The sequence below is a fragment of the Aquarana catesbeiana genome, linkage group LG07 (genome assembly GCF_042186555.1).
Source record: "Aquarana catesbeiana isolate 2022-GZ linkage group LG07, ASM4218655v1, whole genome shotgun sequence".
NCBI lineage: Eukaryota > Metazoa > Chordata > Amphibia > Anura > Ranidae > Aquarana > Aquarana catesbeiana.
This window is the reverse complement of record NC_133330.1, coordinates 103,768,891-103,784,571: the sequence shown is the minus strand read 5'-3', so window position 1 is coordinate 103,784,571 and position 15,681 is coordinate 103,768,891. Positions and strand designations below refer to the sequence as shown.

The following is a 15,681-nucleotide window of genomic DNA, read 5'->3' as shown; positions in this document are numbered from 1 at the left end:
TCACCACCAAAGTACCCAAATGATAAAACATATAGTATGGTGGTTTAACCCTGTCATCTACAAAAAAAAAAAAAAATAGGATTTTTATAACAGCTTACCTGTAAAAATCCTTTTCTTGGAGTACATCATGGGACACAGAGCCTAAGTAATAACTTAATGGATTATGGGCCACCTTCAGGTGATGGACACTGGTATACCCAAATACAGGAGGTTCACTCCCCTATATAACCCCTCCTCCTTCCAGGAGCACCTCAGTTTTTTTAGCAAAGCAATATACTTAAAGTGGTGTTCCGGCCGAAATTATACTTTTTAAATAAAAATACCCCTATAATACACAAGCTTAATGTATTCTAGTAAAGTTAGTCTGTAAACTAAGGTCTGTTTTGTTAGTTTATAGCAGTAGTTTGTTATTTTATAAACTTACAGCAGGCCGTGGCCATCTTAAGTGTGGGCATCTGAAGCCAGACTGTATTTCTTCCTGGATCTCGCACATGCTCAGTGCAGCACAAGCAGTGTAATAGGTTTCAGGTCAGGTTTCCATAGCAACAGCAGTGTCAGAGGAAGTTGCCGCCCCTTCCCAGAAGGCATTGCAAACAGGAAATGATGCGATGGGCCACGGCCGAGGAAGTGAAATATGAATACAGCAGATATACAGTAAGTGCTGAGAAAAAAAAATAAAAAATATCCAAAGCCCACGTCTTTTCAGAATGTGGGTTTCAATAGCCAAGCCGTTAAATTTAGCGTTCGTAAAGTAGGATGGGATATCGGCTCCTGTGAGAGCAGGTCTGGCCTTAGTGGAAGGGACCATCTTTATGATTTCTGCATACCATGACCTTCTGGGCCATGCTGGTGCTACCAGAATTACCGGCTTTCCTTCCAGCTTGATCCTGCAAAGGAGTCGTGGCAGTAACTGAATAGGGGGGGATTCCATAGATCAGTGAGAACTGATCACACGGGGTCACCAACGCATCTGTTCCACATGCGAGTGAATCCCTTGTCATGGACAAAAAAATTGACTAACTTCATGTTGAATCTGGACGCGTCCCCCATCTTTGGCAAACAGCCCGAAAAATGTCAGGGTGAAGAGACCATTCCCCCGGGAATAACTGCTGGTGACTTAAATAGTCCGCCTGCCAATTCTCTACTCCCGGAATGAAGACTGCTGATGAGCAGAAAGGAATGTTCCGTGCCTAAGTTAGAATATGGTTCACCTCTCTCTGCACTGAGAGACTCTTGGTGACCCTTGGTGATTGATATAGATCACAGCTGTGGCATTGTCGGATTGGATCCTGACAGGACAATCCCTTAACCTGGAAGTCCAGGCCTTCAGAGCCAGCCGCACTGCCTGAATCTCTAGGATGTTGATGGGCAAGGCTCTTTCGGTACTTGACCACTGTCCCTGGACAGTTGTCTTCTCTAGTACTGCTCCCCAGCCTGAAAGGCTGGCATCTGTCGATACCACTTTCCAGATAACTGATCTGATGGATTTTCCTTTCAGCAGATTCTGGGTCAGCAACTACCAACTGAGGCTTTGGGACACCCTTGGGGACAGCCCCATTGGCAAGTCCAAAGCTTGGATAGTTTTGTTCCAAGCAGACAGGATACTGTTTTGCAACAGTCTCGAATGGAACTGGGCATAGGGAACTGCTTCAAAACGAAGACACCATCTTTCTGAACAGCCTCATGCAAAGGCGAATGGAGGAATATCCTTTCGACCTGACCATCAGCACCAGCTCTCGTATGGAGTCGATTTTTGTCGGAGGCAAGAACACCTTTTTCTGGGATGTGTCTATGATCAGGCCAAAAAACTCTAGCTTTTTTAGCCAATAATTGGTCTAATGTTTGAAACTGAGATTGCCTTTTCCCTGGATCTTTGGGAAAGTTTGATCTCAGAAAACAAGGCAGTGGAAACTCCCGAAATTCAAGTTTGTATCCTAGAGACACCATGGAGATGACCCATCTGTCCTGAATTAACTCTTGCCAGACTTCTGAGCATTGCAGAAGTCTTCTCCCCACTCTGGTGAGGGGGGGCGCCTCTTCATGATGAGGCTTTAATATTCTGCTTTGCAGATTTCCGGTCCCAGGTGTTCTTTTGTGCCTGGGCCTGACCCTGAGGTTTTCCTCTAGAGTCTGATGATGGAGGCCGTCGCCACTGCCTAGAAGAGGATGCCCCTGGAGCAGGAGAAAAAGTCAGTTTAAATGAAGGACGTTTATACTTTGACTGGCAAGAGTGTACTCTTCCCACGTTTGGATATATTTATCCAAATCATCCCCAAATAGTCGCTGCCCATGAAAAGGGAAACTAGTCAGAAGCCTTTTGCAGCTGACCAATTTTTTAACCAAAGGGTCCTACGCATGTGTACTAGCACAAGAGCAAGGCCTGATGAATAGAGTCTTTCATAGCGTCTATGGCAAAACATAATGCCTTTGGTAGTTCGGCTAACTCACGGGCCTGTTGTGCAGGGACCTCCTTAAGGGCTTCTCTGTACTGGTCCTTTAGGGACTGACAGATGCCTATTGCAGCGACTGCAGGCTGAGTAACGGCCCCTGACAAGGAAAAGGAGGATTTTAACCGGAATTCCAACTTTTTATCTGTTGGATCTTTAAACATTTGTACACTGTCAACTGGACAAGTTAAACTGTTATTCACACTGGAAATCGCAGCATCAACTGCTGGTACATTCCATCTTTTGGTGATTTTCTCCTCCATGGGATAGAGAACTGGAGGGAGAAAATGCTTATCCCGGTGATCCCATTCAGCATAAATAAGCTTTTCTAGTAATGCACGGCCTGGAAACGCATGAAAAGGCTGTAAAGCTTTTAAAGAACCCATGGAAGAAACCGAACTTTCAGCTGACTCTTAGGGGTAGCATGAAAGTTGAACGAACCATCTCTGTAAGTTTGTACCATCAATCTCTCAGATTGCGAGGTTAAAAAATGTTCATCAACTGTTTCCTCTGAATAGGAATAATCGGCTTGTTTTTCCACGTGATTGCCTGAGGGTAATACCTCATCCTGTACCCACTGCTCCCTTGGTAAAGGGTTTGAGGTGGGGGAGGGGGGTCTAGCACGCTTCCTATCCATGTGGATGGAGGATGCGATTAAAGCCACTAACCTTCCTTCTAGGCCCTGCAGGGCAGAGGAAAATGCATCTTCAGTCACGTATACAGGGGTTGAAGTGTGAGAAGCAGTTGCACCACCAATTGGTTCCAATGACTCACCCTGGCTTGCCATATCTGGTATCTCTGGAGAGGATGACAGTGTGGAGGCATGACTAGAGTTCCCAGCGCCTGGGGGTAGAACTTTTGGTACCTTTGTGGCAACTCTGGAAGCCATAGTGCTAAGCACAAAAGCAGAGGCACGCTAGTAAAATGTACTACTTGCTGAGCACAGTCTAGCAAAACAATGCCACCATAAAGATCAGCTTGATGCTGTGTAACAATATATTTCCTGTACTGGAAATGCCTGTATACACCCCTTACGTGCCCCAGCGCTCCTGTGTGACAGACTTCTTCTCTTCAGTTGCTGTGAGAGATCTTCTGGCATCTGTTTTATAACAAAACTTCAGGTGTGAGCCTGATTGGCATCCTCAGCTATGCTCCACGTGGACGCTACGTCCCGCACACGGCGCCGCCTGCATTAAGCCACGCCCCTTCCAGTACCCACCCTCCTCCTTGTTAAAAAAAAAATAAACTTTTAGTCCACATGTGGAGGACACAGCATTCAGGTCTGCCAAGCAGACCCGAAGGAGAGGAAGCTGCGATCGTAGTCTGGCGCTTGCCAGACTCAAAAGAAGTTTGTAACAGTGACAATGTACAAGGCTGGGCGCAACAAGGCTTTTCTAAAAGGCAGTCTGACATGCTAAAATGTGAGTCATTTTTACTAATAGGAAGCCGCCACCCCACCCTTCTGGGAAGGGGGAATGTTTTTCTCCGCAGTATGAGGCTATGGTAACACTTTAGTGTTTTAACAGGAGTATTATATAACAATCTGCTTACCCCAGCCTCCTTCCCCCCCCCAGGGGGGAGAGAAACATCTTTGTTCAATTAAGAACCCCCTTCTGCTGCTGGGACACACACACGCTGTTTAAAGCTGGACACAGAGCTGTTGAGAAGCAATGTACCAAGGTATGTGTATTTTTACTACCTCTACTGGAGATTTTAAAGCATTACAATGTTATTCATATGGAAGAAAAAAGGCACAGGTGGACTTTTTACAGTTCCTAGGCTTCTTCCCTTACCTTTTCCTCGTTGCAGGATACTGCTGAAAACAGACAGATCCAAACTTCACCCATCATGGCGGGCTGCGTTAGTAAACCTTTAAAGACCGGGTCCCTATTATAGGGGTTCCACTCCTTTGGACCTGTTTAGCACCCCTCAGGATCAACTTTAGGTAATGTAGCATTAACAAAGAGAGTCCTGGGGTCCAGGCCTCAAAAGAGAGGCTTACAGGCAAAACCTTGTTCTTCTATGCGAGGCCCGGGTACCATCCTGTGGCCTTAGTGGCTTGGATGGATCCGGTCTGTGGAGGTTATTTAAATCCAGCATAGATCTCTCCTGGAGCTCCTTAGAGCACATCTTCACTCGTGACCAACCTTAGACACTGGCGAAAAAACTGAGGTGCTCCTGGAAGGAGGAGGGGTTATATAGGGGAGTGAACTTCCTGTATTGGGTATACCAGTGTCCATCACCTGAAGGTGGCCCATAATAACAAAGTTATTACTTAGGCTCTGTGTCCCATGATGTACGATAAAGAAAATGCTATATAAAAAAAGTTTTAAATTAATTATTATCACACAAAATAAAGCCATGGAATGCTGGTATGAACACACATCTTACCTCTTCCTTCATCCTCTTTTGCTCCTCCTTTATTTTTTGTTTGATTTCTTCCACAGCAGCCTTTCTTCTTTGTAATTTCCTTTTATGGAAACCAGTCAAATATTCTCTATAACAAGACAGGGAAAGCTACATAAGACACCTAGGCATTCCATACTGGATCTGATAAATTACCCTAACCCAAAACCAATATTATATATCTAGATATATATATCTAGATATATATATATATATATATATATAGATATATATATATATAGATATATATATATATATATATATATATATATATATAGCTATATATATATATATCTATATATATATATATATCTATATATATATATATATATATATATATATATATATATATATATATATATATATCTATATCTATATCTATATCTATATATATATCTATAGATATATCTATAGATATATATATATAAAAATCACACCTCACAAATAGAAAACCTCCATAAACACTATTCTATATCCACAGCCGATTCAGAGGAAGGCAAAAACTTCAGTGTGGGGGGTAATATCCCTTGTCATCCCCCATGAGCCAACCAGATATTCCCTGGATAAATAACCCCTGTCAATATTACCTCTAAATGGAGAAAAAAAACCGCTGCGCTAGGGTGTGCTAAATATGCTGCTTAGTATGCCACAACCGCTACACTTATAATAACACATATAACCATAAGTGTATAAATGATATGCAACCAACAGGCAAAAAAGTAATGAATGATCTGTGTATATAAATGTCATATATATAATATATAAATATATAAACGCATCAAAGTGCATATGCGATAATCAGTATATCTGATGACAATACCAAACAAGTGCATAAATATAAATGCAAATAATTCCAAGTGAAAATTAAATCAAATTTCAACAAAAGTGCTAAGTGCCACACAGTTCATGTGAAAACAGTTCTTTATAAATTGGATCATATAGTAAACTGTGAAGTCCTGCAAACATACAATGAAGGTGCTTATGCGTGGTATCCAATGGTGATGTGATTAAGCATGCTCAAGATTCTTCAGTGCTGCAGGCCATGCGATAGTGCAATCCGGTGACCCCCAAGGTAATATGTTCACCTCAGAGCGTGTGACTAAGTCGCTAAACAAAGTCAAATCACACTTTTGAACCACCCCAGGGTTCTATGCAGATCACAGGATTCCAGGCTCTATTGAATTGTTAGGTGCGTCAGGGCACCGCTCTATGTAAAGCATACAGTAGCTGCGACAGTGAGGTGTGCGTCTCAAACGGCAGATTCGCTGCCTCTCGCTCCATCCTAGCCCCTCCCCTCCCCTATGCGTGTTCAACACAGGGATCACGCCTTCATCAGGGGGGGATTAGATATTCCCTGGATCAATAACCCCTGTCAATATTACCTCTAAAATAGCAATATCCAGGTATATTTTGGGTGTTTAGGAATGCATCCAACTCTTTTTTTTAAAACACTGGCCAGAACCAGTTCTTGAGGGAGTCCATTCCGCATTTTCACAGCGCTTACTGTGAAGAAACTTTTCCATATATGAAGGTTAAATCTCTTTTCCTCCAGATGTAAAGAGTGCCCCCTTGTCCACCAATGACCTAAATGTGAATAGCTCTACAGCAAGTTCACTATATGGACCACTTATGTAATTATATATATTGATCATATCCTTAAGAGCCCTTTCACACTGAGGCACTTTACTGGCACTACAGCACTAAAAATAGTGCCTGCATAGCACCTGTAAAGAGCCAGTCCTGTCTCTACAGTGTAAAAGCCAGAAGGCTTTCACACTGGAGCGGTGCGCTTGCAGCAGCATCTTTGGAGCGGTGTATACACTGCTCCTTCACCGCTCCTACCCATTGAACTGAATGGGCACTGCTGCAGAACAGCCAGCAAAGTTTTAACCCTTTTTCTGCTAGCGGCCGAAACCCCCCGCAAAAACCGGCGGTAAAGCATCGCTAAAAACACGACCGACAGCCCCGACGCCCCAGTCCGTTAGCGGTCGTCGTTTACCTTCACTGTCGTTTTAGCGGCGCTTTTCAGCCGCTAGCAGGGCACTTTTAACCCCTGCTAGTGGCCGAAGAAAGGGCTGCGGCGCTTCCAAAGCGCTGCCCAATTGTTTCAATGGGCAGGGGCAGTGCCTACTCTTCCCTAAAGATGTTGCTTGCAGGAATTTTCAAGTCCCGCAAGTGCACCGCCCCACTATGAAAGCACTCGGGCTTTCACATAGGGGAGGCATGAGAGGCAGTTTTCAGGCGCTTTACAGGTGCTATTTTTAGCTTTAAACGCCTGAAAACTGCCCAAGTGTGAAAACGGTCTGAGGCTGAATTCCAAGAGTTCAGCCACTTTGTATAGTGCAGGCACACTAGGAGTTAAGTCCAAGGAGGAACATCATAGAGAACCTTCGTGAACAAACAGCATCATGAAGGCCAAGGAACATGCCAGGCAGATCAGTGATAAAGTTGTGGAAAAGTTTAAAGCAGGGTTAGGTTATAAAAAAAAAAATATCCCAAGCTTTGAATATCTCACAGAGCACTGTTCAATCCATCATCCGAAAACGGAAATAGTTTGGCACAACTGCAAACCTACCAAGACAAGCCCGGGCAAAGACAGCATTCATCAGAGAAGCAGCAAAGAGGCCCATAGTAACTCTGGAGGAGCTGCAGAGATCCACGGCTCAGGTGGGAGAATCTGTCCACAGGAAAACTTAGTCGTGCACTCCACAAATCTGGCATTCATGAAAGAGTGGCAAGAAGAAAGCCTTTGTTGAAAGAAATCCATGAGAAGTCTCCATTTGCAGTTTGCGAGAAGCCATGTGTGGGACACAGCAAACATGTGAAAGAAGGTGCTCTGGTCAGATGAAACCAAATTTGAACTTTTTGCTGAAGATGCTTAGACCTGAAGCATCAGGAAATACAATGCTAGCCTTTTCCAGGAGTGCAATAAAACTGTCAGATGTAAATAATAGAGATGAACCCAGGAGATGTAATGCAGCTCCTTGTACTTAACTCCTAGTGTGCTTCACTTTTTACAAAGGAGCTGAATACCTGAAATTCAGCTTTAAATCAACTCTTAAGAAAAAAATTCAGTTTAGCTCTCTCCTCATAGCCGAGCTCCTCCATGCCATGTATCAGTTTGGTTGCCCTTCTCTGCAATTTCTCCAGATTGCAGATACTCTTTGTGAACTGGTGCCCAAAACTGAACTGCATATTCCAGATGAGGTCTTACTAAAGATTTTCACAGGGGCAAAAATGATCTCTCTGGAGTCTATACCTTTTTTAAAACAAGAAAGTATGTTGCTAGTTTTTCAAACTGCAGCTTGCCATGATGCATGCATGTTTTAAGCTCCCAAGTGCATAACTTTACATGAAGGATCACGACCATATGGTCAGGATCTGCCTACACGCCTGGACCAGCACCCGGCTCAGCCTCTAAGAGTGTGTGTGTGTGTTGGGCAAAGTAGAGAGCGGTGACTTGCAGTCACTAGCTCTCTGAGAACCGAGCGATCGGTGGTGTTTGATCGCTCCGGTTCTCAGTGTTAGAGCCAGTGGGGGACCGATGCTGCATCCATCTAGGCAAGTATGATTCAACAGCCAATGATGCTGTCATAGTCAATAAAATTTTTTTTTAAGTGTAACCCATTTTATATTGGCCTCACTCAGGGGTTCAAAGGGATCTTTGGTAAGGGCATTGGGAATTAGAGGTGTCCCAAGGAGGAACCCTTCCGATTGACCTAAGCATACATCTGATCCTGGTCACGATAAACCTCTTAAAGCGGTTGTAAACCGCTGGATGGTTTTCTTTTTCTCTTATCTGCAAGGTAAAGGCATAAAATGCTGGTACGCTTCGCATACTAGCACATTATGTGAAACTTAACTGAAAACGAAGCATTTCAGCGATGCCATCGCTGGTGGCCGTTTCTATCTTCACCCGTCTTGCTTCTGGGTTTGCGGACTCCGGCTCTGTGACTGGCGGGAGCAGTGATGACACCACTCCGGCGTGCATGCACGCGGGAGCCACCGTTCACGGCAAGGGTTCATCTCCCTTCCTTCGCTGCCAGGTCTTAAATGTTTTCCAAATGTTCCCATAAATCTTTCTAGTGACTTACGACTTGTAAGAAGAGTTTTAATCTCTTTTACCTTAGTGAATTCCTTGCATTAAGGTAAAAAAAATGTTTAGGTGTCAGCATTCCGGCTTCCCATGGGGCACTGGACAGAGAGGAGGGGCAAGGAGCACCAGCTGTGGACCCGAAAAGAGGAGGTCCGTGGCGTCTCAGTGCAAATCCACAGAGTAGGTAGGTATAGACTTTTTTTTTTCTTAAAAAAAAAAAAAAAAAGTTTACAATCACTTTCAGGATGTGCCGTTCGGCTTCCAAGCTGTCAAATGAAAAATCTGGGGTTGTGGGTGTCAAACTGGTCCCTGAACCAGAAGATCCTTTCATTTGTGGAGTATCCAGGGAGGAGCCACTGACAGCGGCGACTGAGGTAATGGTCTTTTTCGCCCAACACAATATTAGACATGCCAGAAATAAGAGGCCATCTGAGAAGGTGTCACACTGCTTGTTGAGACATGCCACCACTGACGATGTCTGAAGACCAGAATCTCCCTCTCTCTGACTTTTGGTTATAAGGCTTTTAGCACTCTTCCTACTGCTAGGAGCTCTCTGAAATTTGATGGACGGAGTCGATTTCTCCTGTCGCCAGGTCCCCTGAGCATGCCAATCCTGAGTTGGCATCCCAACCCCAGAGACTGGTGTCGGGAGTGGTTTTCTACTGGTGAGACCTGGGCCCATGGTCTCCCCATCTTTAAATGCAGGGGATGTTCCCAGCAGGACAGATCCAGTGAATCTCCACTGGGATTAAAATGATCAGATTCAAGGAACTTCCCTTGTGGTCCCAGGATTTGAGTGGGAACACCTAAAGGGACCAGGAGTGAAGCTGCGCCCAAGGCACACTGGGGATTTGCTGCCGTCAGAGCCAATAAATGCATAATCTGACATACCGAGGCCTGGGAAAACTTGAAGCTAATTTTCTTCACTTTTTGCTCTGTCAAAAAAATATTTTGTTGCATCATGATTATCTGGTAATCCAGAAATATCAAAGACTGGGAAGGAACCAGATTTGATGTTTCCTGCAGTCCGCAGCAGAAGATTTCTCCCCATGTAGATTTTTTCTATTTGGAATTTCCTGAACACCAGAGACCTGTTCAGCAGCTTTATGTTTATAATCATGCAAAACTTTTCTGAAGGTTTCTGAACCAGGAATACGTGAGAATAAAAGCCTTGAGACTTTGAATCCTCTGGAACAATAACTTGCTCTGCCTCCAAATGGGAAATTCCATCAAGGCCCTCTTTCTCCTGGTCTCTTGGCAGCCGTGAGAAAAAAAATAAAAATTCCGGGAGGGGGTTGGATGGTGGAGGTTGAATTCTTGTTTGTAACCCCCTTGTACAATTTGTTGAACAAAGCAGTTTTTTGCAACTCCTTCCCATTATAGAAAATAGATGTAAAAAATGCATAAATAAAGCAAAAAGTTGCGCTAATCACTGAGTATTGCAAAATAAAACACAAAAAATTGAACGTGAATATCAAACAACCCATATCATAAATTGATAGTAATACATGTAAATGTCCAAAAACTGAAATGGGGTGTATCTAACAACACATATCGTGGTTGCGCACCAGATGTGCAAGTGGAAATACAAATGAAATAAAAATTTGTGGCATAAAAAAATCAAAATGACAAAAATGAGTGAAAATCAATCCATAAATGAACAAAGTCTGTATGAGTAAACATCAGAAGATCCAATAGTGAAGATAAGTCCACAGCGATGAATGGTAAAGGTCCACACCAAAGTGACAAGTGCAATATGAGAGTCTCCACCACCACTGAGAAATACTGCCGCTTACCAGAAAGTGTTGGTCCCTTAATACAGGGGACCGCACAAGGCGAATGACTGCAACCCCAGCCCGGGATGTCACTGGCAAGCCCTGGTCTTCAGAGTGTCAGCAGAGGTGGTCAGCAGACAGGATCAATATGTGCCAGTATTACACCAAAAAAACAAGAAAACTCCACATAGTGTAAATCCTTATTACATTTATTCGGATAAAAAGCCAAATAGTAACTTACATCAAGAAGAATAAAAATGCGCATAATAGAAAATGACGAGCCGGCCGGCTTACACAAAGCCCGTATGCTTCCGGGACTCAGCGGTGACGTCAGGGCGTAGCTCCTCCTCCCTACGTCGTTTCGTCACTAGCGGAAGATATAAAAAATTGATAACTCTAAGAGTAACAAATAAAACATCAAAGCGGCACTCCCATCAGTTAACATGAAATAAAACTGACTGACTGGTATATGGTCACTACCATGTACGTAAAAAAAGTTTTAAAAAACGGACAAAAACTAAATGTAGATAAGTGAAGAGTCTCTAGTGGACGTAGATGGTATATACAGCAAAAAGTTGATGAATGCACCATTCACCAAACGCTTTTCCACCTTGTGCTCCACATACCCGCAAGGGGTGCAAACCCACCAGAACCCGGAGGTTATCAGGCCTCAATCAGCATCCTATAGTCTGTTCACTCTGGATGTCCTCATAAGGTATCTTTATAAACATCTCCGGAATCCACGTGCATGGAAAAGAGACTCCACATAGTCTAATTCCGTTTTACCATTTATTCGAAAACTCCGTGAATATAATCCAATATTCAATGGCGTGGTGACAGTCCAACAGTGGTTGTGTAGCTCAAGGTCGGCTTATAAGTGAGCTTACACTATCCGCTTTTCCAGGGGTTGAGGGGACAGAGTGTACTCCGGTAGAGATCGTAATGATCTCGACATCCAGCACTTCCTTCTTTCGGTTAGATTCCCTGGGTCTTGGAACACACAGCGTTGTGACGTAATTTCCGGTCGCCGTGAGAGCACGTCCTGGCGCATTTCATCATCACGACTTTGTCAAAGGGCCTTCCCATTGCTCCCACAAACTGGCATAGTCTTCCCCCTACCACCTGACCTGCCATCATGTTGTGTTTTTGGCAGAAGTTGTAGAAGCAAAGAGTACTCCTCTCTTGGCCTTATCCTTGTTGAAAGCCCATTTCTTTATACTTTGTCATTCACTTGCTTTAAAATCTTACTTGACCTGGGGATTAAGAAATGGCTTCTTGTTGCGAAACCTGCTCCTCTGAGCAGGAAAATGTTTTACCCTTTTCTGAGGAACAAGATAGAACCGTCTCTAAAGTTGATCCACATAAAAGCTTTCCTTCAAAAAGGGATGGCGTACAACTTACTTTTAGGTGTGACGGCCCCTTTCAAGGACTTCAGCCAGATCGCATGCCTGGCTGAATTAACCAGGGCCGAGATCCTAGCCACTACTTTTATTAAACCTGCTCGCTGCATCTGCTAGAAAAGCCACAGATTTGGCTACTAAAAAAGGAGAGATTCCCTTATCTGCTCCACTGGAGTGTCAGATGACAGCAACTGGTCTAGTTTGTGCACCCACACATCCAGGTTTCTAGCAACAAATGTGGAGGCCAACGCAGGCCCCAAAAAAAAAAAGCTGGGAAATCCCAGACCTTATGCAACAGATATTCAGTTTTTCTGTCCATATGATCCTTGATTACTCCTGTATCTTCAAATGAGAGGTCTGAATTTTTAGAGACCTGAGAGAGTGCAGCATCTAATTTAGGACATTTAAAAAATTCGAAGGGAAAACGTCTCTTGTGACCCCTGGATAAAAAAAAAAAAAAAAAAATTGTGTAAAGACTGACGGATAGGGAAGGTTCTCAGCTTACGTCCATTCAACCCCCTATACGCCTTGCCCTGCACAGTAAGGATTGGTTTCCTCAATCTGTTTTGGAGGTAAATGGCTTTTTGTAGTTCGTTGACTTCCTTCACTGGAAAGAGGTATCTAGAAGGGCTATCGGCCTCTTTTGTGACCGAGGAGGCATCCCCCGCAGAGGCCAAAATATGCTCTGCCTCCAGATCAGAGACTGCCTGTGAACTTGTAATTCTAGGGGGAGTGGGAGGGGTTTAGTGAAAATCTACCATAAATGCCTTAGAGGTGGAGGGGCCAAAACTTGTCAGCCTGGACCTGAAGGAAAGAAATTATCTTCTTCATGACATGAAATCGTTCAAGTCTGCCACAAACTCAGAGCCTGCTATAAGCATGATACAACTATCTCACAAAAGTTTGCTATAGGTGTCATGCAACTTAAAGTGATAGTAAAGGTGTTTTTGTTGATTTATACCTACAGGTAAGCCTGGATACGGTGCACCAACAGGTCATGTTTTCAGGATTTCCCTCAGATGAAATGGCTGTGGTAATCACTAAGAACTGCAAAAATCATCTGTGCAAAATAATGGAAAGCCTGAAAACATGACCTGTTGGTGCGCCTTGAGGACAAAGGAGGACGGAGGAAGAAGAGGAAAGAGGAAAGAGGAAAAAGGAAAGAGGAAAGAGGAAAGAGGAAAGAGGAAAAAGAAGAAAGAGGAAAAAGAGGAAAAAGAGGAAAAAGAGGAAAAAGAGGAAAAAGAGGAAAAAGAGGAAAAAGAGGAAAAAGAGGAGGAAAGAGGAGGAAAGAGGAGGAAAGAGGAGGAAAGAGGAGGAAAGAGGAGGAAAGAGGAGGAGGAGGAGAAGAAATCCCAGGGAGTTAAATTAAAAAATTGGTGACATACCCCCTTCAACCAAACAGGAAGTGGAAAGCCACATACCTTGGGATTGCAGGATTTGAGGTGGATGCTGCAGCAAGCGATTTGGCTTGTGTGGGAGCTTCATCCCCTCCAGGGGTCTTGTTGGCCTCCATAAGTTTAGTGCCCCACTTCCACCAGGCCACCCAAATTAGCTGCTGCCTACGGAACTGAACCACAGCTGGGACCTAAAAAGTGGACAGAGAGAGAGCCACAATCCTAATCTGCCTGGCCCTGTAGCAGCAGACGCCTGGTACAAATGCACTCTGTTCATGGCCTCACATAGAAAATGAGGTCCTGTGGCTGGAAGTGTGTCAAGTCACTTCCTGTTCTGGTACCATCTTGCCAAGTCACCAGAAGTGACACCTTCTGGTGACACCTGGTCTGAGTGCCAGAAGGGGGTTCAACAACCACAGTCATTAACCACTTCAGCCCCAGAAGGTTTTACCCACTTCCTGACAGGCCATTTTTTGCGGTACGGCACTGCATCGATTTAACGGGAAATTGCACGGTCGTGCGACGCTGTACCCAAATAAAATTGATGTCCTTTTTTCCCCCCACAAATAGAGCTTTCTTTTGGTGGCATTTGATCACCTCTGCGGTTAATTTTTGCGCTATAATCAAAAAAGACAAAATATTTTTTACTTTTTGCTATTCTACATATCAAAAAAAAAAAAAAAAAAGTAAAAAACGAAATTTCTTCATTAATTTAGGTCAACATGTATTCTGCTACATATTTCTGGTAAAAAAAAAATCCCAATAAGCGTATATTAATTGGTTTGTGCAAAAGTTATAGCATCTACAAACTATGGGATAGATTTAGGGACTTTTTTTTTTTTTTTTTTTTTTTTTACTAGTAAGTAATAGCAGCGATCTGCAATTTTTTGCGGGACTGCGACATTGCGGTGGACAAATCTGACCCCAAATGACACTTTTTGGTGACCAGTGACACCAATACAGCAATCAGTGCTATAAAAATGCACTGATCACTGTATAAATGGCATTGGCAGGGAAGGGGTTAACACTAGGGCAATCAAGGGGTTAAATGTGTTCCCTGGGAGGTGCTTTCTAACTGTGGGGGAGTGGATTCACTAGAGAAAAAGATCTCGATTCAGCCAAGCTAAAACACGATCTCTCACTTTTCTTTCCTGACAGATCAGCAGTGTGCTTGGTTTACATCGGCACACCGATGAGTCGTCTCTCCTGGGAACGATTGGCGGGTCACGACGGCCATCGCAGCTGCTGGAACCGCTGACTGGCTCCCGCTGTGTCCAATCACAGTGGGAGCAGGGCAGTCCGGAAGCGGTTAAACTAAGGGGAACAAACATTACGCTGTATACTCCTGGAGGGTCTGGAAATACAAAACTACAAGGGAGGTGCCTTTTAAACTCAGATGTGTTTCCTGTAGAGGGCGGAGCCAATTATCACTCAAGTAAACTGTCCTAGAAGATAAGCAGGGAAACAATGGCTTTGATATATACAGAGCTCAGCTCCTGGGTGTAAGCCATCTCGTCCAGGCAATTTTTTCACCTTTATTTTGTCCAAATGTTTCTGGACCATGTCAATTTTGAGCCAATTTGGATCATTTGGGGCTTCCCCATTTTCCCTTGTATATACCGAGCTGACGGTGGTATTTAATAAATTTGCCTTTCACCCTGTTATTTTGTTCCTCGATCAGTATTAAAAATCAGGAGGCATGATACAAGCTGGTCTCTAGAGAGCACTGCACCCCAAAACTATTACATTCCATATATCCATTTGACCCAGGTAGCTGTTGGCGATGCAGCACACCTTAGGAAGACTTACACATACTCTGGTCCTGTCCTCGCTTACAGTTTTTGGACTCAGGTACATGCCCTAACCCAAAAGTACACTGACCGTATGGTATCCTGGGACCCTGTTAGGGTTGTCCCGATACCACTTTTTTAGGACCGAGTACAAGTACCGATACTTTTTTTCAAGTACTCACTGATACCGATTACGTCACGTGACAGTTTTTTTTTGCTATTTTTTTGGGGGGGGGGGGGGGGGGGTGAACGTTGTATGTGTGTGTGTTTTTTTTACAATTTTTATTTTTTACAATAATATTTTTTTATTCTTTATTGTTTTTTTTTTTTTTTTTTTTTTTTTTAATCAGCCCTTTTGGGGGGCTTTGGT

General features: G+C 43.7%; 1 protein-coding gene across 6 annotated transcripts in view; it reads right to left on the bottom strand.

Annotated features, from left to right (window-relative positions):
• Nucleotides 1-15,681, bottom strand: part of NOL12 (nucleolar protein 12) — an 82,665-nt gene that overhangs the window by 35,042 nt on the left and 31,942 nt on the right. For 4 of the 6 annotated variants that reach the window (XM_073592561.1, XM_073592563.1, XM_073592560.1 and 1 more), the window contains one exon: nucleotides 4,839-4,944. In XM_073592561.1, coding sequence (XP_073448662.1) covers nucleotides 4,839-4,944 — 106 coding nt within the window. Of the gene's footprint in view, nucleotides 1-4,838; nucleotides 4,945-13,548; nucleotides 13,713-15,681 lie in introns of all 6 variants that reach the window. The other 2 variants (XM_073592562.1, XM_073592559.1) reach the window with 1 other exon arrangement.